At 45.8% G+C, this 23284-nt stretch overlaps 1 protein-coding gene and 1 non-coding gene across 9 annotated transcripts; one reads left to right on the forward strand and one right to left on the reverse strand.

Annotated features, from left to right (window-relative positions):
* The first annotated feature begins 631 nt into the window (after positions 1-631).
* Positions 632-22812, forward strand: TMEM219 (transmembrane protein 219). 8 transcript variants are annotated; one of them, XM_059692340.1, is made up of 6 exons: positions 632-769; positions 10833-11034; positions 11120-11309; positions 18952-19181; positions 20988-21157; positions 22711-22812. In XM_059692340.1, exons 2-5 carry the CDS (start codon positions 10870-10872, stop codon positions 21123-21125), a joined length of 723 nt encoding a protein of 240 aa, XP_059548323.1. In that variant the 5' UTR covers positions 632-769; positions 10833-10869; the 3' UTR covers positions 21126-21157; positions 22711-22812. The 8 variants fall into 8 exon arrangements, with proteins under 8 accessions (XP_059548323.1, XP_059548322.1, XP_059548326.1 ...); XM_059692339.1 differs by having other exon boundaries at positions 633-769; positions 10836-11034; XM_059692343.1 differs by having other exon boundaries at positions 661-750.
* LOC132233883 (U6 spliceosomal RNA) lies at positions 17638-17743 on the reverse strand. Its single transcript, XR_009452737.1, has one exon. It is a non-coding gene; the product is annotated as a U6 spliceosomal RNA (small nuclear RNA).
* Positions 22813-23284: the final 472 nt, after the last annotated feature.

A 23284-nucleotide genomic window follows, 5' to 3' on the forward strand; every position in this document is an offset into this window, starting at 1 on the left:
CTCAAACACTGAGCCATGCCGGCTGGGCAAGAAGTCATTTATAACATGCTCTTACTGAGATGCCCCACAGTTTCCCATAATGTGTGGTCACCTTTACTGCAATGAGTCAATAAGCCCAACTTTGTTCAATTCTGGCTGTGTTCTGGGTAGCCTTTTATGGGAGGGCATTGACACTGGAAATTGGATTTTTTTTTTTCCCCACTGAAAGATACTGATTTTTTTAAAGTTGACTCCAAACAAGTTTTAAACACTCTGAAATGATATAAAAGAGGCCCACAGGTTTGATTTGGCCTGAGAGATGCCAGTTTGCAACCTTTTGGTTAGATGATTTCCCTATTAGATGAAAAGGTTAATACTGTTATGAATGGTTAACTGTTAAGTACCTAAACGGAACCAAGGATTAGAACACATTCTCACATGTAATGTTTTATTTAATGTTCTTTGCTACTTAAGTCATTCAGAATTCTAAACGCTATTCATGCAGTGTCATTCGAAAGGTTGCCCTGCTGCCTGTTTGTCTACAAGGTCAAAGTCCTATTGCAGGGTGCTGCTGATGTATACCCCTTTCCCTCTCACTGTGAGCCTGTAGCCATGGGAACTGTGATAAGTACACAACAGCACCTTCAGAAACAACTCCTCCGGGATCAAAGTTTATTTTAATGAAGCTGGCCTGATCACAGCGGAATCTGGGGGACCTCCGGCTTCTCAGCGCTGCGCTGCCTCTGACTGGAAGCTGGCGCTGGAGGAGCAGTAAGTGGAGCTGCCTCAGGTATGGGCTCCGTACTGGGAGCTGGGACTTGGGCCAGGCAGAGAAAGGCAAGGGGAAAATGCTTCTAGGCCTGCTGCTCCTGAGGAGAAAACAGAAGGGTTTTGTTTCCCAGGTCCCATGGTCTCTGAGAGTTTTGTGAGTTCTGAGAGTATGTGGAGTGAGTCTAGATCAGTGGGTCTCAACCTTCCAAATGCCGCGACCCTTTCATACAGTTCCTCATGTTGTGGTGACCCCCAACCATAAAATTATTTTCGTGGCTACTTCATAACTGTAATTTTGCTACTGTTATGGATCGTCATGTAAATATCTGATATGCAGGATGTATTTTCATTGTTACAAATGGAACATAATTAAAGCATAATGATTAATCACAAAAACAATAGGTAATTATATATGTGTTTTCCGATGGTCTTAGGTGACCCCTGTGAAAGGGTCATTCGACCCCCAAAGGGGTCGCGACCCACAGGTTGAGAACCGCTGGCCTAGAAGGTGATGCAGGCCTGCTTCCCTACAAATGTAAACACCAAGTATTCCTTCCTCTTCATTTTTTTTTTCAGGGGGTGGGGCTGGTTGGGAGGGAGAGGTCACAGGAGGTTGGCCAGCCTGCCCTGCGCTGATCAGGGGCAGAGCTCACCAGGGGGAGGGGCCTCAGGCAGTTGACTGGCTGGCCCCACCCCCGGTCGAACTCCAAGTCCAGGAGACAATTTGCATATTAGGCTTTTATTATCCTATATAATAAAAGAGAAAAATGGTAATTGGCGTACGATGATACCCTTTTCATTGGCTAATCAGAGCTATATGCAAATTAACTGCCAACTAAGATTGGCAGTTAACTGCCAACAAGATGGCGGCTAATTTGCATATGTAGGCACAATGCAGGGAGGCGAAAGGGAAAGCAGGAAGAAGCCCCCTGCCACTGACAGTGATCGGAAACCCAGGGGGGAGCTAAGAGCTGGGGGGCAGGGCAAAGGCGGCCCTACCCCCCAGCCATGATCGGAGAATCAGGCGCCTTTGCCGCCCTGGCCAGTGATAACAGGAAGTAGGGGTGGAGCCAGCGATGGGAGCTGGGCACGGTCAAAGCTGGCAGTCCCAGGAGCTAGGGGTCCCTTGCCTGGGCCTAAAGCGGAGCCCACGATCGCGGGGCCGCTGCAGCTGCGGGTCCCCGCTGCCCAGGCCGGACGCCTAGGCCAGAGGCGTTAGGCCTGGGCAGGGGCGGAGCCTGCAACCGCAGGGAGCTGGGGGTCTCCTGCCCAGGCCTGACACCTCTGCTGGAGGCCTCAGGCCTGGTCAAGGGGCCGATCCGGTGATTGGTGATCGGAGGGCGATGAGGGTCAACTCCTCTGGCCGAGGCATCAGGCCTGGGCGGGGGGCTGAGCCGGGGATTGGGGGGATATGACGGTCCCCTTGCCCAGGCCTGAAGCCTAGGTCAGAGGCGTCAGGCTTGGGTGGGGGGTGGAGCAAGCGATCAGAGGGAGATGGGGGTCCCCTGACCAGGCATGATTCCTGGGCCAGAGGCCTCAGGCCTGGGCGGGGGTCAGAGCCAGTGATCGGGGGGAGATGGGGGTCCCCTGTCCAAGCCTGACACCTCTGGCGGAGGCGTCTGGCCTGGGCAAGGGGCCGATCAGGCGATCGGAGGGTGATGGGGGTCTACGCCTCTGGCCGAGGCATCAGGCCTGGGCAAGGGGCAGAGCCAGCAATCGGAGGGGTTTGGGGGTCCCCTGCCCAGGCTTGATGCCTGGGCCAGAGGCATCAGGCCTGGGCTGGGGGCAGAACCAGTGATGGGGGGGAATGAGGGTCCCCTGCCCAGGCCTGACAACTCTGTCAGAGGCGTCAGGCCTGGGCAAGGGGCCGATCCTGCGATTGGAGGGTGATGGGGGTCAATGCCTGAGGGCTCCCAATATGTGAGAGGGGGCAGGCTGGGCTGAGGGACACTCCCCCCCCCCACACACACACACCCAGTGCACGAATTTCGTGCACCGGGCCCCTAGTCCATAATAAAAGCAAATTGACCAAACAATGGAACCATCAGTGAAACAACCAGTTGCTGTGACCAGTACTGACCACCAGGGGGCAGATACTCAGTGCAGGAGCTGCCCCAGTCCACAGGCCCCAGGCCAGCCAAGGCAGGTGCCAGCAGGGAACCCCTGATCACCCTGCCAGTACCCCACAGATCAGCCCTGATCGCTGGTCAGGCCTAGGGACCCTACCCATGCACAAATTTTCTGCACGGGGCCTTTAGTATAGAATAGTTTCTTATTTTTTGTTTTTCTGTGGTATCAGTTGTAACTTTTATTTCATTTCTGATTTTATTTATTTGGACTCTTTCTCTTTTTTTGATGAGTCTGTCTAAAGGATTTTCAAATGTGTGTATGTCTTCAAAGAAACCACTTTTAATTTCATTGATCTTTTAAAAAATTATAGCCTCTATTTCAGTGGTTCTCAACCTTCTGGCCCTTTAAATACAGTTCCTCATGTTGTGACCCAACCATAAAATTATTTTCATTGCTACTTCATAAATGTAATGTTGCTACTGTTATGAATAGTAATGTAAATATCTGATATGCAGGATGGTTTTAGGCGACCCCTGTGGAAGGGTCGTTCGACCGCCAAAGGGGTTGCGACCCACAGGTTGAGAGCCACTGCTCTACACTGTCATGCAGAAAACTCACTCGCATCTTCAGGCATGTGCTCAAAGGTCACCGTCACAAAAACACCTTCTCTGACCTCATTTAAGTGGCCTGATCCTGGGCAGGTGGCTCAGTTGGTTGGAGTGTTGTCCCATACACCAAAAAGGCTGTGGGTTCAATCCCCAGTCTGGGCCCATATGAGAGGCAACTGATCTCTCTCTCTCTCTCTCTTCTTTTCCTCCCTTCCTCTCTTTCTAAAAATTTCAATAAACATATCCTTAGGTGAGGGATACAAAAATTAATAAAGTGACCTGTCTCTTATTCCCTACATCTTCGTATTCATTTCCTCCATATCCATTGCAAAATTACTTGTCTACATTTCTCATTACAATGGAAGCTCTATGAGGTATGGAACATTACCTAACGCATTCTCCATTATAACTCCAGCATCCAAGCGCACAGAGTTGCTCTGTGAATATTTGTTGAATGAATACAGGTGGGAAAGGAGAGAGGGATGATTGAGGAAGCACTGAGGCGATAAGAGGGCATCTGACGCACAGTGAAAGAACTGGCCGTGAGCTGGAGGAGGGACAGAGCTTCCTCTGTAAACAGCCGCGAGGAGGAAAGTTTGGGTGTATATGTATGAAATGTGTCCGTGGGGTGCAGGGGTGTGTGGCAAGGGCAGAAAGTTAAAGGATTTCATGGGTGATGGACTCTTTCTGGTGGGGTCATCTGCTGACAGTTTCAGAGGTTGGGTAAAGGATTTGCAGAGAATGGCAGAGATTTAGAACAGCTGCTGAGGGGAATGGGAGAAGAAACTCACTAACATTTTGAGACTACCACGTGCCAGGCACCTTGCTGAGTGTTGAGGTTATAGAGATGAGGAGGATGTGACACAGTCTTTGCCTCTCAGGAATTCACAATCCAAAGATGATAGACTTTCTACAAGAATGTTAAAATGCAGGGTGCTCTGTACTATAATGGATGGAATGTTGCAAAGACATGATGGGGGTGGAGGTTCAATTCTGAGAGTGGGGGAAACAGATAGAGGCTGTGACCTTTGAGGTTGGTCTTGAAGAAAGATAAAGTGTGTACAGGTAGAAGTCAGTCAGTGTGTTTCACAAAGAGAGGAGAGTTCTACCTAAAAATATGGCAGTGTTGCCCAGCTGGCGGGCTTCAGTGGTCCACCTATGAACCAGTAGGTCACATGCCCAGGTTGGGCACACGCCCAGGTTGGGGGTTCAATCCCCAAAAGGGGGTGTGCCGGAGGCAGCCGATCAATGATTCTCTCTCATCATTGATCTCTCTCTCTCTCTCTCTCTCTCTCTCTCTCCCCCCCCCCTTCTTCTCTGAAATCAATAAAAAATATATTTAAAAAAATAAAATATGGTGGTGTGGAATAGCTAGAATTGAAAGACATTTATGTGGCTGGAGTGAAAAATGATGCTGGAAAGGAGGATTGAGGCTAGGTTGTAGGGATCTTATATGGACCAGAAATTAGAACTTTGTCCCGAAGTTAACAGAAGTCTTTAGTAGAGCAGCAGAGTCCACTCTTTTAGGAGGCTCCCTCAGGAGGCAACCTGGATGATGAGTTGAAGGGAAGAGAAACTGGAGTCGGTGAGGAGGGTGAGGAGACAGCTGCAATAGTCCTGATGACAGAGTATGAGAGCCTGGGGTAACCAAAGGCGGCGGGCATGGAGAGGAGACAAAGGATTCCCAAAACAGTTTTGATGTTGGATGGGATGTGGCAGGGAAGGGGAGAGGGTGGAGTCAAGGCTGACTAAGGATTCTTGCTTGGGAGACTGGGTGGATGGTGATACGGTTACCTGAGGTGAAGATATAGTAACAGGAGTATATATTAAGGAAAGGTAAGCCCTAACCGGTTTGGCTCAGTGGATGGAGCGTCAGCCTGCGGACTGAAGGGTCCCAGGTTCGATTCTGGTCAAGGGCATGTACCTTGGTCAAGGGCACATCCCCAGTGGGGAGGTGTGCAGGAGGCAGCTGATCGATGTTTCTCTCTCATCAGTGTTTCTGTTCTTTTTTTTTTTCATCAGTGTTTCTAACACTCTATCCCACACCCTTCCTCTCTGTAAAAGTCAATAATATATATATATATATATATATATATATATATATATATATATATATATATATATATATATATAAATGTATATATTTTAAAAAAGGAAAAGTAATAAACTCATTTTTTAAATTGTGGTAAAAAATAAAACAAAAATGGTGGTAAATTACATATAACATACAATTTACCATTTTAACCATTTAAAAGAGTACAATTTAATGGCATTAAGTACATTTAGAATGTTGTGCAATCATTACCTCTATCTAGTTCCATTATATACAAATCCTCACCTGAGGATATGTTTATTGATTTTAGAGAGAGGGGAAGGGGGGGAGAGAGAGAGAGAGAGAGAAATTGGTTGTCTTCCACATGTGTCCCAACCAGGAATTGAACCCACAACCTAGGTATGTGCCCTGACCAGGATTGGAACTTATGGGGCGCATGCAGGAGGCAACCAATTGATGTGTCTCTCTTGCATCGATGTTCCTCTCCCGCCCCCACTTCAATCTGTCCCTTCCATTCTCTCTAAAAAAATCAATGGAAAAAAATATCCTTTGGTGAGAATTAACAAAAAAATGTATTTTTCAATTAGAGTTGGCATACAATATTATTAGTTGCAGGCTTATAACATAGTGATTAAACATTTATATACCTAATTTCTAACTATTATTAAAGAACTGTTTTTTCCTCCCTTCAACTTTTTTTTTTCCATTTTTGCTTCATATATTTTGGGGCTCTATAGTTAGGTATGTATAGGGTGTCCCAAAATTCACACAAGATTTGAATTTTGCATAAGCATTAACAACAACAACAACAAAAAATAAAAGCCTAATTTTACTTGGTTATTGAATCAGATTCTAATATCTGTTGCCCTTTGATTTCAATCCCTTCAATTTGATAAGCATTACCAAGTATGGCCCAGGAGCAGGGACAATGAAGACCAATGAAGACCACGGCTTTTCGTATGTGCCAGCAAAGCCGTGGAGGCCATTTACCCGATGTGCTATTCCATACATAACCCTATACTGTATACTTTAAGAATCAATAAAAAATTTACAATTTTTAATTATAAACCTGTGTTTTCTATCAAAATTACTTCTTGTGTGAATTTTGGGACACCCTATATGGAGTTATAAATGTAATATTTTCATGATGAATTGACCCTTTCATTAATATATAATTCCTTCTTTGTATCTCGAAACAATATTTGACTCAAAAATTGTTTATTTTGCCAAACCGGTTTGGCTCAGTGGATAGAACGTCGGCCTGCGGACTCAGGGGGGGTTTGATTCCGGTCAGGGGCATGTACCCTGCTTGCAGGCACATCCCCAGTGGGGGGTGTGCAGGAGGCAGCTGATCAATCTCTCGCATCGATGTTTCTAGCTCTTTGTCCCTCTCCCTTCTTCTCTGTAAAAAATCAATAGAATATATATTTTTTTAAAGTTTATTTTGTCTGATATTAGTATAACCACCCCTCTTCTCTTTTGGTTATGATTTGCATAGAATATCTTTTTTCTACCCTTTTACTTTCAACCTCTCTGTGCCTTTGGATCTAAAATGATTCTCTTGTGAACAGCATATAGATGTTTTCTTTTTAAAATCCATTTCACCAAACTCTGCCTTTTAATTGGAGAGTTTAATCCATTTACATTTGAAGTAATTACTGATAAGGAAGGACTTCTGCTATTTGTTCTTTTTTTCTGTCTGTCATATCCTCATTCCTCCATTATTGTTTTAATGTTTGATTTTTTTAGTAATGTACCATTTAAAAAATATTTTGTTAATCCTCACCTGAGGATATTGTTTCATTAATTTTTAGAAAGAGTGGAGGGGGAGAAACAGAGAGAGAAACATAGATGTGAGAGAGACACATCTATTGGTTGCCTCCCACACAGGAGAGTGAGCCTGCAACCGAGGTATGTGCCCTGGATCAGAATCGAACCTGGACCCTTCAGTCCATGGGCCAACGCTCTAATCCACTGAGTCAAACTGGCTAGGGCAGTAATGTACAATTTTGATTCCCTTTTCATTTTTCTGTATATTTTATAATTATTTTTTGATTGATTTCCTTCAGAATTATAATTATCATCTCAAAATAATAACAACCTATTTTTAATTAACACCAACTTGGCTTCAATACTACACAAAAACTCTGTTCCTATACAGCACTGTCTCTCCCCTTATATTGTTACTAGAGGCCCAATGCATGAAATTTGTGCACAGGTAGGATCCCTAGGCCTGGCCAGTGATCAGGGCAAAGGGGCCTTCTGGCTACAGGCCAGGGCCTTCCTTCGTTCCGCACCACCCCCTAGTGGTCAGTGTACATCATAGGGAGCAATGGAACTTCCGGTCTCCCAGTGGAACTCCTGAGGGGACACTTTGCATATTAGCCTCTTATATATATAGATTGTCACAAATTATATCTTTATACATTGTGTGTTAAGATAGATCTATAATTATTGTTTTATGCATTTGTCTTTTAAATCCTATAGGAAAAAGAAGAGTTACAAAACCTAAAATACAATACTGACTTTTATATTTTACCTATGTAGTTACCTTTATAAGTAGTCCTCATTTCTTCATAAATTTTAAGTAAAAGTGCCCCTTTACTTAAGCCTGAAGGACTCCCGTTAGCATTTCTTATAGGGCAAGTCTACTAGTAATAAACTCTCTCAGCTTTTGTTTATGTGGGAGTCTCAATTTCTCCTTTATTATTGGACAATTTTGCGAGATATAGAATTCTTGGTTGACAGATTTTTCTTTCTGCACTTAAGTATGTTATCCCCACTGACTTCTGACCACCATGACTTCTGATGAAATATTAGCATTTTTCTTATTGAAAAATCCCTTGTACTGGTTAGTTCTCTTATGCTGCTTTCCAGGTTTTCTGTTTAGTTTTGGGTTTTGACAGTTTGTTTATAATGTGTTAGTGTGGGTCTCTCTGAATTTATCCTACTTGGAGTTTATACTGTTTGAAGTTTGTTGAGCTTGTAATGTACCTTTACTCTTTTTTTATTTTTTATTGATTCAGAGAGGAAGGGAGAGGAAGAGAGAGAGAGAAGAACATCAATGATGAGAGAGAATCATCAATTGGCTGTTGTGTCCTTTGATGCACAGAAGTTTTAAATTTTGATGTAGTGCAATTTATCCAGTTTATCCTTTTGTTGCCTGTGTTGTTGGTGTCATATCCAAGAAATCATTGCCAACTCCAATGCCATAAAGGTTTCCCCCTACGTTTTCTTCTAAAAGTTTGATAGTTTCAGCTCTTACATCTAGTTCTTCCATGAATTTTGAATTACCTTTTGTATATGTTGTAAAGGTAGGGGTTTAACTTCGTCTTTTTGTACATGGATGTCCAGTTTTCCCAACACCATTTGTTGAATAAGACTGTTTGTCCCCCCAGAATGGCCTCGGCACCCTTGCCAAGTGTCATCTTACCACCTATGAGAGGATTCTGTACGATAAACGTGTGGAGGTGGTGGTGCAGATAGGGCCTGGTCTCTGCCGTAAGGAAGCCTGAGTTGAATACTCAGGTTCTGTTGCAACAGTGTTCGTCCGGTGCTGGTTTTGTGCTCAGCGAACCCTGGGCTCATGTTCCCACACTGTGTCTCAGCTTCCCACGGAAAAATGCACTGGCAGAAACACCCTCTTTAACAGGATAAACTCAGCCCCCACCAGAGCCTGGTCATGGTTTACGCAGCGGCGAACAGAACCGGGGTTTGCATACAGGGTCCTGCTCCCGGCGTCCCGTTATTTCACGTCGGACGGACGGACCTCGGCAGGCAGAACTCTGAAACGCGGGCAGAACAGAAATGCGATCGTGTCTATCGCAGCCTGTAGGACCCTCTGCGTTAAGGAGTCCCTAAAAGCCAGGGCAGACCTGACACGGAGACGGTCAACATAATCAGGCTGCAGGGAAGGAACCTGAACCCGCCCGCAAGCCTAGAGTCCCGGCTGGCCGCACCCCGGGCGGACCGCGTCCTCAGCCCGAGCCGGGGCGCGGCTGGGCAGTGCTACTGTGCGGGGAGGGGGGGCTGCCGAACCACCGGAAAACGCGGGCGGCCAGACCCGCGGGTGTGGCGCCCTCTCGGCCCCTGCGGGGGAGCGTTTGCAATTCTCGCAATGTCTCCGGGACTAGCGCCCTGGTTCTCTCCCGCCGCTCACCGGCCGCGGGGTCAGTTCCTCCCCCTTCGCCCCTCCGCCGGCGTTCCTCTTGGTACAGCCCTGCCCGGATTGGAGGCCAGGCGGCTGCCGCGGGGGCTCTGCGCATGCGAATCCCCGCCGCGGGGGCTGGTGGGGGCGGGGCGCGGAGCCCGCCCTTTCCCGGCTCCACGCGTGACGTCGCGGGGGGCGCGGGCCTCCGCCGGCTCCGAGCGGTGAGAGCGGGCGGCGGGCGCTCCGGCGCTGCTGGACCCGGCAGGGATGCGCGTGTAGAGTTCCTGCAGGGGCGCTGGGGAAGGGGAGGCCCGGGGCAGCAGCGGCCCCGACCCGCAGCTCTGCCCCCTCCCCTCCTGCTTCCCCCCCTTTGCAAACCCGCCGGGAGGGGAGGCCGGGCCGGGGCTGAGCGTGGTGACACCTGCACTTTCCCGGCGCGCTGCTCCCCTCCGCCCCTTTCCAGATGTTCCTTGGCATCAGGCTGTCGCTTCCCGCCTGGGAACGAGCACTCCGCTTGGAAGCGGGGCCGGGCTTCAGACCGTGGCCCCGCCACTCCCGTGTTCGAGTCCGCACGCCTCCGTTTCCGCCTTGCCTCACCTTTCCTGAAGATAAATATGACACAGAAAAAAATAGAAAAGAAGTGGACATTTGTTGAGCTCCTGCGTGGCCACGTATTATGCAAACCGCTTCTATCTGCCACGTTCAGTCCTGGTTCCATGGGCTAGCACTCCCATTGCACATATGCTAACCTCCCAGAGTTGGACTGAGTTTTCTCACGTGGCCATGGAAGGGCAGGGGAGGATTCAAGCGGAGCGGTTTGACCTCAAAGTGGGTTTCTTTTCGTCAGACGCTTCCTTTGGGCTATTGGCTGTTCCGCAGCCAAACCCTAGGCCCAGAACAGCTGTTTCCTGAATATCTACTTTTAAGAATGCTCCTTTTCGGGTTCCCTTTTCCAGCACAGTTTGCTCCCCACTTCCGCCTTGATTGCTTCAGAAATTAAATGCAGCAAACATTCGCTGAGTGGTGCAGGGCGGTGAACGCCTGGAGTCAAGAGCCTTGGATTCCTGTCCTGGCTCTGCCACTGTCCGTGGTGGTGGGCGCGGCCCTGGTCTCCTGGCTGCTTTAGCTTTCCTTTGAGGAAAATGGGTAAGTGCCTTCTGCCTGGCAGGCTCTTGCCCAGTTCTCCCTTCCTGTCCTCCAGCAGGTTTTCCGTGGAGGCCCGGACCCCTCTGCTCCCCATGGGCAGCTGTCAGGCAGGGCACAACCTGCATCTCTGTCTGGCCCACCACCCACCGCTGGTCTGTGCCACTTTGATCCTGCTGCTTCTTGGCCTCTCTGGCCTGGGCCTTGGCGGCTTCCTTCTCACTCACAGGACTGGCCTGCGCAGCCCTGACATCCCTCAGGTGAGTCCCCTCCTGCTCATCTGCCCGGCGGAGGCCTGCTCTTGCTGCTGCTCTCTCACCTCTCCCACCTTCCTTTTGCACACAGGACTGGGTCTCCTTCTTGAGATCTTTCGGCCAGCTGACCCTGTGCCCTACGACCGCGACAGCCACAGGGACGTCGCATGGATCCCACGTGGTGGGCTTGCTGACCACCTTGAACTTCGGAGATGGTCCAGGCAGGAACAAGACCCAGACATTTCAAGCCACGGTGCGGGGTAGTCAGATGGGATTGAAAGGTGAGATGGAGGACTGTGGGGGTTGGACATCAGAACACTCAGGGGTGGGGCCTGCCTCTCAACTCACCAACCTGGTGACCTTAGGCCAGCCATGGGCAAACTACGGCCTGTTTGAAATGAATAAAACTAAAAAAAAAAAAAAAAAAAAAAAGACCGTACCCTTTTATGTAATGATGTTTACTTTGAATTTATATTAGTTCACACAAACACTCCATCCATGCTTTTGTTCCGGCCCTCTGGTCCAGTTTAAGAACCCATTGTGGCCCTCGAGTCAAAAAGTTTGCCCACCCCTGCCTTAGGCACATCCCTTAGTCACTCTTACTGTAATGAGGACTAGATACTTACAGTGAAAACGATGCCCACTGGGTAGGTTCTCTATAAATGTTTTCTCTCTCCCCTTCTAGCTCTGGGGTTCTTTGATTCTATTCTTGGAGGTGTGATGGCATGGGCTAGATTTGACCTAATGTTCTTTGCCATCCCTCTTCATTCCTCCAGCCGTCTCCTCATAGAGGCAGCTTTTTCTCAGGGATGTTTAAGAAGCATGTTCTGTTCAGGTAAACCAGCGGTTTTCAACCTTCTGGCCCTTTAAATACAGTTCCTCATGTCGTGACCCAACCATAAAATTATTTTCGTTGTTACTTCATAACTGTAATGTTGCTACTGTTATGAATCGTAATGTAAATATCTGATATGCAGGATGGTCTTAGGCATCCCTCAGGTGAGTCCCCTCCTGCTCATCTGCCCCGTGGAGGCCTGCTCTTGCTGCTGCTCTCTCACCTGTGAAAGGGTCGTTCCACCGCCAAAGGGGTCACGACCCACAGGTTGAGAACCACTGCGTTAAACTAATGTCTTCAGTGCTGCTATGTGTGTGACACAGCTCTATGTGCTATGGAGGATACAGTAAACAATTAGATATCATCCAAAGCGCTTAAAGTCTTCTAAGAAAACAATGAGTGAGAGTGAGTCGGTAGGTTCCATTAATTCCTGTGTGAGATTTGGCCTCAGGCTCCTTATCTAAAAAATTGGGAGATGGCCCGACTTGTGTGGCTCAGTGGTTGAGTGTCGACCTATGAGCCAGGAGGGATCAAACCTGTAACCCAGGTATGTGCTCTGACTGGGAATCAAACCCACAACCTTCTGGTATAAAGGACGACACTCCAACGAATTGAGCTACACCAGCCAGTGTTCTATGATCCACTTTGAATTAATTTTTATGTATGGTATGAGGATGGGTCCAACTTCATTCTTTTGCAGGTGGTCTCATCATGTTTTGTTGAAAAGACTCTTATTTCCCCATTGAGTAGTCATGGTACCCTTGACCACATGCCCTGGCCAGGTGGCTCAGTTGGTTGGAGCATTCTTCTGTACATGAAAAGTTGCAGGATTGATTCCAGATCAAAACACATACATAGATTATGGGTTCAATCCCTGGTCAGGGTGCGTACAGAAGGCAGCCAATCGATGTTTCTCTCTCTCTCTCTCCCTTCCTCTCTCTAAAAATCAATAAAAACTTCTTCTTGGGTGAGGATTTTTTAAAAAAATCAGTTGACCATAGATGTATGAGTTTATTTCTGGACTCTCAGTTCTATTCCAGGATCTATATGTCTATCCTTATGTTAGTACCACACTGTTTTGATCACTATAACTTTGTAGTAAGTTTTGAAATCAGAAAATATGAGTCCTCCAACGTTGTTCTTTTTAAAGATTGTTTTGGCTATTCTGGATTCTTTGGATTTCCATATGAATTTTTGGATCAGTTTGTCAATTTTTGCTTCTGCAAAGAAGACTTTTTTAGAAAATAATGACTAGAAACAAAGTAATAATATTAAAGATTACTTTGGACAAAATTTAAAATGAACACCTACTGGAAATCAATAAAAACATTTAATGAATGAATAAATAAATAAACAAGTAAAATGAACACTTATGATGTACCAAGCATGGGAAATACAGAGATTTGTAAGACATGGACCCTTGTTTCAAGTTGTTCACCATCTAGCAAGGATACAGATGTGAACATCTATGTGTATAAAAGCCTAATATGTTAAGTGTCTAACTGTTCAACCCTTTGACCGGTCACTATGACGTGCACTGACTATCGGGGCAGACGCTCCGACCAGTAGGTTAGCTTGCTGCTGGAGTCTGGCCTATCAGGACTGGGCTAGATGGGCTGGACATGCCCTGGAGCCCTCCTACAGTCCCTCCCCAACCTGCAAAATATTTCTTCTAATTAATTTCCTTTCAATGTGCATGAATCCATGCACCGGGCCTCTAGTAAATAAATAACGTTCATTGTGTGAAGTAGAACACAAGGTACAGTGGGAGTACTCAGAAATCTATCAAGCATGGATAGTGAAGGCAGGCTTTTCCAAGGATACAGCACCTGAGCTGAGGTTTGAGGCCGGGCTATGCGGATGTCCTTCCAGCCAGAGGGAAGAGCGTATGCAAAGACATACAGATGGGGACCATGATGGCATGTTCAGAAGCTTCCAAGGGTTTAGTTTGGCTGGTACAGGGAAAGGATTATTGAGGGTGTGGCAGGTAATGAGCCTGAAGAAGCATTCAGAATCCCATGGAGGGGCTCATGTGTCAAGCCAAGGCAGTTGGACTTTATTTAGTACATTGTGCAAACTCAAAGATTTTAATCAGGGAAATAAGATTTTGTTTTTCTGTTGTTCTTTTAAAAAGATAACACTTGTTGACTGACTGCCAGGAAGAAATGTGTCCAGATTCAGGAAGACCAGTTGGGAGGTGGTTGCAATAAAAAGATGATGAGAAAAACTGAGCTAAGACAGTGCTGTGAAAGAAGGGGACTGATTTGAGAGAGATGTCAGAAGTGTGAGATTGACAGGACTGGGTGACTGATTTGATCTGGGGAACACAGAAGAAAGGGGAGTTCCCTTATAGAATTTTACATGTACATTTCTCAATTGTAATTACGGTGTACATACTGGTTTGTATTTCTCTTTTTTCACTTATGACAGTGTGTTTTTTGTATTAGTGCAAAAAACAAAAGCATTATTATTTTATTTTTTAAAATTAAATCTTTATTGTTCAGATTATTACAGTTGTTCCTCTTTTTTCCCCCATAGCTCCCCTCCACCCAGTTCCCACCCCACCCTCCTCCCTCCCCACCCACTGTCCTCATCCATAGGTGCACGATTATCGTCCAGTCTCTTCCCGCATCCCCCACACCCCTTTTCCCCCCAAGAATAGTCAGTCCACTCCCTTTCTATGCCCCTGATTCTATTATAATCACCAGTTCATTCTGTTCATCAGATTATTTATTCACTTGATTCTTAGATTCACTTGTTCATAGATGTGTATTTGTTGTTCATAATTTGTATCTTTACCTTTTTCTTCTTCCTCTTCTTAAAGGATACCTTTCAGCATTTCATATAGTACTGGTTTGGTGGTGATGAACTCCTTTAGCTTTTCCTTATCTGTGAAGCTCTTTATCTGACCTTCAATTCTGAATGATAGCTTTGCTGGATAAAGTAATCTAGGTTGTAGGTTCTTGGTATTCATCACTTTGAATATTTCTTGCCACTCCCTTCTGGCCTGCAAAGTTTCTGTTAAGAAATCAGCTGACAGTCGTATGGGTACTCCCTTGTAGGTAACTGACTGTTTTTCTCTTGCTGCTTTTAAGATTCTCTCTTTGTCTTTTGCTCTTGGCATTTTAATTATGATGTGTCTTGGTGTGGTCCTCTTTGGATTCCTTTTGTTTGGGGTTCTCTGTGCTTCCTGGACTTGTAAGTCTATTTCTTTCACCAGGTGGGGGAAGTTTTCTGTCATTGCTTCAAATAGGTTTTCGATATCTTGCTCTTTCTCTTCTACTGGCACCCCTATAATTCGGATGTTGGTGTGCTTGAAGCTGTCCCAGAGGCTCCTTATGCTATCTTCATATTTTTGGATTCTTTTTTCATTTTGCTTTTCTGGTTGGGTGTTTTTTGCTTCTTTGTATTTCAAATCTTTGACTTGATTCTTGCGATCCTCTAGTCTGCTATTGGAACTCGGCATAATATCCTTTATTTCAGTCAGTGTATGCTTAATTTCTAGTTGGTCCTTTATCATAACCTCGAGGGTCTCACTAGATTTCTTGAGGGTCTCACTACATTTATCGGTGGTTTCTAGAAAGTTCTTGAAAAACCTTAAAAGTGTGGTTTTGAACTCTATATCCAGTCATTTGCTTTCCTTCATTTCTGTCATTTGTGTCCTTTTTCTTTGTCTCTGCATTTTTTATGCTTCGCTGTGTCGATAGAGTGGCTTTGTGTGCTAGGTGTCCTATAGGGCCCAGTGGCTCAGCCTCCCCAATTACCTGAGGTGGACACTCTTGGTGCACCCCTTTGTGAGCTTTGTGCACAGTCTTGTTGTAGTTAAGTCTTGATTGTTGTAGGTATCACTGAGAGGAATTGACCTCCAGGCCTATTGGCTGTGAGAGCTGTGTCTACAGTGGGAGAACTTCTGTGCTGAAGACACCCTTATGGGGCAAGACTTGCTTCAATGGGGCTTTGGTGCTCACTGAGTCTGCCCCCTGAGTGTGTCCCTTATGGATCTGAGGTGTTGTAATCTGGATAGTCCCGCTCTGGACCACTGGGTACACTGGCTCTTGGATCTAAGGAGGTGCTAATTTAGCCTCTGCCTGAGGCTACCCAGCAGGAGCTACGAAGAGATCTGCAGATTCCCCTTCCTTGTTTGGGGTTTGGAGGTGTCCAAATGAGGCCCAGCTGTGAAGCAATGCAAGCTGCTATGGGGCCTTGGGCCTTCTCTTGGAAGTTCTGTGTCTGACTGGCCCAGCTGCAGTTTGTTAGGTAATTTTCAGATTGCAAAGGGCCAGGGCATTCATATGCAAAAGCCTCTGCCGCAGCTTGGGTGGGGCGGGGTCTCGGGATCAACAGGGTGGAGCAAGCAGCTATGGCTGGTCCTCAGCCCTGCCCTAAGGGGCCCCGAGTCTCAGTGTTCCGGTAATTGCTGCAAGCACCTCTGAAGGAAAGCCGCCCTCGAGTCCCAAGTTCTGCCCACTGCCAGACAGTCCAGTTTCTCCCCGTATGAGTCTAGGTCCCCAGAGACTCACCCGGAACTGGAGTTCAGAGCAGTCAGGGGCTTGTGGCTCCCACCCGATTTAAAAAGACAGCCGCGTCCTCAGTCGCCAGCCCTTGCCGCCTGCGCTTGAGCCTCCGTACCTCTGCACTCCACCTCCGCAGCCCCTCTGAGTCTCAGTGTGCTTTTCTCTTTCCTTCTAGTTGTAGAATTTCCACTCAGCCCGCCTTCCTGTAGTTCTGGATGACGTCCATTTTGTCTTTTAGTTGTACTTTGAATTTGTTGTGGGAGGCAGCAATTTCCGGTGTTTACCTATGCCGCCATCTTGGTTTCTCCAGCATTATTATTTTAATGGTGTAAAGTGATTCATTTAGTGGTAAGGCCATCATTTGTTAATGCTTTCCCTATTGTTAAACATCTTTATTGTTTCCTATTTTTTGGCATTTAAAAATGAAATCACAATAAATATTTGGTATGTATTTTTCTCTTGAATCTGTCCTTAGGAATAATTTCTACAAGTGGTATTACTGAGTCAAAGGATATGGATCCCCCCCCCCCTTTTTTTTTTTTTTACCCTGAGTACTCTCTTTAATAGAAGTTACAAAGCAGATGTAAAAGTCCTCCTAACTCCCCTGTCAAGTTAACAGTTTGTTAGGCATCTTCTTAGTCCCTCCCTGTACCCATTTAAAATTGAAACAGATATAGCCAAGTTGTCTCCTAAAAGATGTCAGAAATTGAGAGTGGCCATTTTTCCAAATCTTCAATAACTTGTTATTATCACTCTTTTTCATTTTTACCAATTTAATGGGCAAAGAAATTACTTGTTTTAATTTATTTTCTCCTGATTATTAGTAGGTTGCGTATCTTCTTACAAGTTTATTTACCATTTTCATGTTTTCTCTGAACTTCCTATTCACTTTCTTTGCTTATCTTTCGTTCTCTTTATCTTCTTGATTTTTAGGTCTTTATGTATTCTGGCTAGTAAACCTTTTGCCAATTAAATCTATTATAGGTATTTTTAACCAGTCTGTTTCTTGTGTGTGTTTTTAAACAAACATTTTTATTGATTTCAGAGAGGAAGAGAGAGGGAGAGAGAGATAGAAACATCAGTGGGAGAGAATTGTTGATCGGCTGCCTCCTGCACACCCCCTTCAGGGGATGGAGCCCACAACCTGGGCATGTGCCCTTGACTGGAATTGAACCCGGGACCCTTCAGTCTGCAGTCTGATGCTCTATCCACTGAGCCAAATCAGCTAGGGCTCGTGTGTGTGTGTGTGTGTGTGTGTGTTTTAATATGGAACGCTTCACGAATTTACATGTCATCCTTGTGCAGGGGCCATGCTAATCTTCTCTGTATCGTTCCAGTTTTAGTATATGTGCTGCCAAGCAAGCACTCTTGTATGTGTTTTTCAAACTTATCTTTCATTATATAAAAGCCTTCAATTTGTTATGAGGTTAAGTTTATTGCTCTTGTTCTTTACTCAGGCTTCTAGATTTTGAGACATTTTTAGCAAGGGTTTCCCAACTTTAAAATTAGAAAATATTTTTCCATATTTTATTTTAATACTTACTTAAGTTTTGGGGTTTTTTTTAGTTTGCTTGTTTGTTTATATAGGTATTTAATATATCTGGACTTAATTTTATAGTGTGAGATAAGAGTCTAAGCTATTTTCACAAATGGAATTGTCCCACGGCCATTAACCGAATAGGCTATTTTTCCACTAATTTGAAATGGGATGTGAACCTTTTCTGTTGTGTTGTTAGTCTTTACCTGAGGATATTTTTTCCAATGATTTTTAGAACGATTGGAATGGGGCGGCGGGGAGAAACATCAATGTGAGAGAGATACATGGATTGGTTGCCTCCTGCACATACCCCAACCGGGGCCGGGGAATCGAACCTGTGGCCCAGGTATGTACCCTTGACTGGGAATCAATCCCATGACTCTTCTGTATGTGGGCTGACACTCTAACCACTGAGAAACACAAGCCAGGGCCAGATGTGAACCTTTTAATGGATTTTCATACCTAGTGGAAAATTGCTTTCTTTTTTTTTTTTAATATATTTTATTGACTTTTCACAGAGAGGAAGGGAGAGAGATAGAGAGCTAGAAAAATCGATGAGAAAGAAACATCGATCAGCTGCCTCCTGCACATCTCCCACCGGGGATGTGCCCGCAACCCAGGTACGTGCCCTTGACTGGAATCGAACCTGGGACCTTTCAGTCCGCAGGCCGACGCTCTATCCACTGAGCCAAACCGGTTTTGGCGAAAATTGCTTTCTTAAAAAAGGATGAACTAGTTTATACAAACTGACATTGACAATGTGTATCTATCCCCGGTTCACTGCAACCTTGTAAATACTGATGTGTTTGTTTTGTTGGTTGTAAGCTAATTTAAATTAATTTTTGTTTATATTAGTACCTACTTATTTTCATTTTTAATTGATGTAAATGTTGGTGTATAGAGTACTTCATTGAATAGAACCAGTGCTAAAACACCTGGAACTGTAGGAAGCCTTTGAAATGAATAGAAGTCTGACAAGGGATGGTTCGCACCCTACCCTTCATTTTCTTCCATCTCCTCTCCCATGCTCCTCATAGGACCTTCTGCAGGAGAGCTGGTCCTCATTACAGCCAGGGTGACCACAGAAAGGACCCCAGGGATCTGCCTGTATTTTAGTGCTGTCCCAGGACTCCTGCCGTCCAGCCAGCCACCCATATCCTGCTCAGAGGAAGGAGTAGGAAATGCCACCCTGAGCCCTAGGATGGCTGAGGACTGTGTCCGGGTCTGGAGCCAGGAAGGCCTTGCGCTCACCAAACTGCTCACCTCGGTAAGAGCTTCAGGTTGTCAGGGTTTCATAGACTTCCATGCTGCATGCTGTATCTTGAAGACAATTTTTTTTAAGGCCGGGGGGGGGGGTGGCGCGGGGAGAGAGAGAGGGAGAGAGATACGTCAATGTGAGAGAGATACATAGATTGGTTGACTCCTGTACAGGCCCCAATAGGATCAAACTTGAACCTGCGATCTTCTGGTGCAAGGGAGGATGCTCCAACCAACTGAGCCACACCGGCCAGGGCTTGAAGGCAATTTTACCCAGTAGATAAAACATAGGCTTTGTAATACTGACTGGGAGGCTGTGACCTTGAACAAGCACCTGAGTCTCTCTGAGCCTCAGCTTCCTCATCTGTACAATGGAAAGCATGACACTGTCTCCTGATTCCAACAAATAAATGAGAATGAATGTAAAGTCCTTAGTACAATGTCTGGTACGTAATAGAAATCTGATAAATGGCAGCTATTACTATTAATTACGTCTTTAAATAACAAAAAAAATGACCTCTCCCTCAAAGGAATTCAGAAGCTGGACTGAGAGGCAGAATAAACTAATTGTTAGCATAGAGATATGAGCAAAGTACTATTCAAACAGAGCAAGGAGCAATTGACTCTAACTTGAACATTTTCAGAGAATGTTTCACGGAGATGGTGGCATTTAAGAAAGGGAATTGTGCACAGTAGTTCTAACAGAGTGCTTTCAGATTCATTATCTCATTTTATTTTTATTTTTTTAAACGTATTTTATTGATTTTTTACAGAGAGGAAGGAGAGGGATAGAGAGTTAGAAACATCGATGAGAGAGAAACATTGATCAGTTGCCTCCTGCACACCCCCTACTAGGTATGTGCCCACAACCAAGGTACATGCCCTTGACCGGAATCGAACCTGGGACCCTTGAGTCCGCAGGCCGACACCCTCTATCCACTGAGCCAAACCGGTTAGGGCTAGATTCATTATCTCATTTTAAATAATCTTTTGAGGTAGCTGTTATGATCCCATTTACAGATGAGGAAACAGGTTCAGAGAGAGGGAATGAATTGCCCAAGGCCACACAACTACTTAAGCAGCAGATGCAGGACTTCAACCTAGGCCTTCCGACTCTCAGGCCCAGGCTTGTTCTGCCCTGTCAGAGTGATTGATCCCTGAAGAATGAGGAATATTTGGGCAGATAATGCACTAGAGGGGGTTCAAGAAAAAGGAAATACACTCCAGGCATAAGGGACCAGCATGAGCACAGGCCTAGAGATTGAAAAGTGATGAGGGACTGAGGAATGACTTAGGGGAAGAGGCAGGAGAGATGCGGGAGCCTGACCATGAGGCACTGCAACGTTAGGCTAAAATGCTATGGCCTGACACTGCAGGCCATGGGGCCAGTGGTGCTGGATGGAAGAGACTGGCCGAGTGGAGGAGAGAGAACAGTTAGGAGGCTGCTGCATACTCTTCCCTCGCATTTGCAAACCCCCTGGTGAGGAGCATCACTGGGAGCTTGGAATCAGAGATCTCGGTTTCCAGACCGGGCCCTGCTTGCACGTTTTTAAAATGAGGATAGTAGTGAACTCTCATAGAGTCATTATTAGGAGGTTCAATGTTGGGCAAGAAGGCAGTTTGTAGACCATGAGACAATTAGCTTGTATAGAAATAACGTGTCCCTTCTAGCTGCTCCCTGGATGTGGAGAGCCCTTTCCTCCGTGGAGGCTTCTCGCCATAGCCTCGGGCTGGGGGTAAGATGTCTTCCTAAGGGAAGATTCTCTGTCTTCCCTGTCTCATTCATTTCTCCGTCCCTCCCTGTGCCCACCCTTAGGAGGAGCTGGCCCTGTGTGGCTCCAGGCTGCTGGTTTTGGGCTCCTTCCTGCTTCTCTTCTGTGGCCTTCTTTGCTTTTTTACTGCTGTGTGCTTCCACCCTCGTCGGGAGTCCTACTGGTCTAGAACCCGGCTCTGAGAGCACTGGTCTGGTTCCTGTCTTGTTCTCAGGTAAGGTTCTTTGCCCCAGTCCTGTGAGAACAGGGGGATGGGGTGGGAGTGGGAATTGTAACTGACATAGAGTCATTCCTAAACAATATGATTTGGTTTTAGTTATTTTTGAACTTTATGAAGATAGAATCATACATATTCTTTTGTGACTAACTTCTTTCCATTAACAATTAGATACTAAGATCCACCCATAGATCTAGTTCACATCCAAGAAGCTTTTTGGTAACAATGGTGAATTAAGAGGGTTCGGATTTGATGATGTGTCCTGGATATGAATAATGTTTGTCTTGCTTTTGCCCTGAAATTCTGATATCCAGTTTTATGACTCAAATTTTGTAAAAGTCATCTTGAACAGCTCAAAAGAATTGATTGATGATGCCTGTTACTGGGCACATACCATGTGCCACAGCACTTTACATGCACTTTCTCTTCTCCATTAGCCATCACTGCCTTTAGAGAAAGTTGATTCTGCTAACAGAATCCTCGAGGAACACAAAAGCGGCAGGGAGTGGGAAACGTATTGGCTAGCTAGTTTGTGTATCAGCTCATTGAGGAAAAAAAATGTTTCTGTAAAATATTCTCACCGTTCGGTGGTTCTCATTCAATTTGAGAGTCATATATCCTGCATCCAGTTCTTAAATTGTTCTTAGCTTCAGCTGGCTGCTGTGCCTTAGGACATAACCGTGGGAATAGTAGAAACAGCTTAAGCCCAGGGAAGGACATTCAAGATCAACTTTGCTTATTTTTTTTTAAATATATTTTATTGATTTTTTACAGAGAGGAAGGGAGCTGGATAGAGAGCTAGAAACTTCGATGAGAGAGAAACATCGACCAGCTGCCTCCTGCACACCTCCTACTGGGGATGTGCCTGCAACCAAGGTACATGCCCTTGACTGGAATCGAACCTGGGACCTTTCAGTCCGCAGGCCGACGCTCTATCCACAGATCCAAACCGGTTTGGCTGCTTATTTTTTTTAAATATATTTCTTTATTGATTTCAGAGAGGAAGGGAGAGAGGGAGAGAGATAGAAACATCCATGATGAGAGAGAACCATTAATCAGCTGCCTCCTGCACGGCCCCTACTGGGGATCGAGCCTGCAACCTGGGCATGTGCTGTTAGCCAGAATCGAACCCGGACCCTTCAGTCCGCAGGCCGATGCTCTATCCACTGAGGAAACTGGCTAGGGCACAGCTTTTGCTTATTTTGCTTAGGGCTGTGCCTGACTGCTTCAGCCACCTACTTGAGACAGGAAATGAGGCACCGCGATGCCAGGCTAAGATGCTATGACTTGACACTTGCAGGCCATTGGCCACTGGTGCTGAGAGGAAGAAGCTGGCTGAGTGGAGGAGAGAGACCAGGCCTTCCCTAGATCTGAGCAGACGGGAAAAGGGATACTTCCTGGGGTCCGGAGGCCATCCCAGCTGGGAGGAGGGCTTGTCCCTGTCTCTGGTTGTCACTTCCTCTGTTCTTCCCTCAATTTCTGCAGCAATGCCAGAGCTTCCCCCAAGGGCTCTCTCACCTGCTCTGTTTTTTTATTTTCTTTCTCTCCAGGTGTGAATCAACTTCTTGGGCCTTGGTTCTGAGTTGGAAGAGATGTTACAGAAAGTGGAGAGCAAAAATGTGGGGGGAAATAAAAGGATTTTCCCCCCCCAATGCTGCCCAGTGTGTTTATTGGGAATTAGATGAGGTGGGAATCTTAAGAGTAGGTTGGTTTGGGAGGTTCAGGGGATTTTTCCTTGTGGATTCTTAGTTTAGGATACAGGTTGTCCTAGGGCAGTGATGGCGAACCTATGACACGCGTGTCAGAGGTGACATGCGAACTCATTTTTTTGGTTGATTTTTCTTTGTTAAATGGCATTTAAATATATAAAATAAATATCAAAAATAGAAGTCTTTGTTTTACTATGGTTGCAAATATCAAAAAATTTCTATATGTGACACGGCACCAGAGTTAAGTTAGGGTTTTTCAAAATGCTGACACGCCGCGCTCAAAAGGTTCGCCATCACTGTCCTAGGGCCTGGGTTACTGCAGCTCTCCGCAGGGTTGTACCTTGGCTTTGGAAAACACCTGGTTTTGACCCAGCGCTGCCACCTTGTGCCTATGAAATAATTTCAGCTAGTTGCG

The sequence above is a fragment of the Myotis daubentonii genome, chromosome 4, assembly GCF_963259705.1.
Source record: "Myotis daubentonii chromosome 4, mMyoDau2.1, whole genome shotgun sequence".
In the NCBI taxonomy this organism is placed as follows: domain Eukaryota; kingdom Metazoa; phylum Chordata; class Mammalia; order Chiroptera; family Vespertilionidae; genus Myotis; species Myotis daubentonii.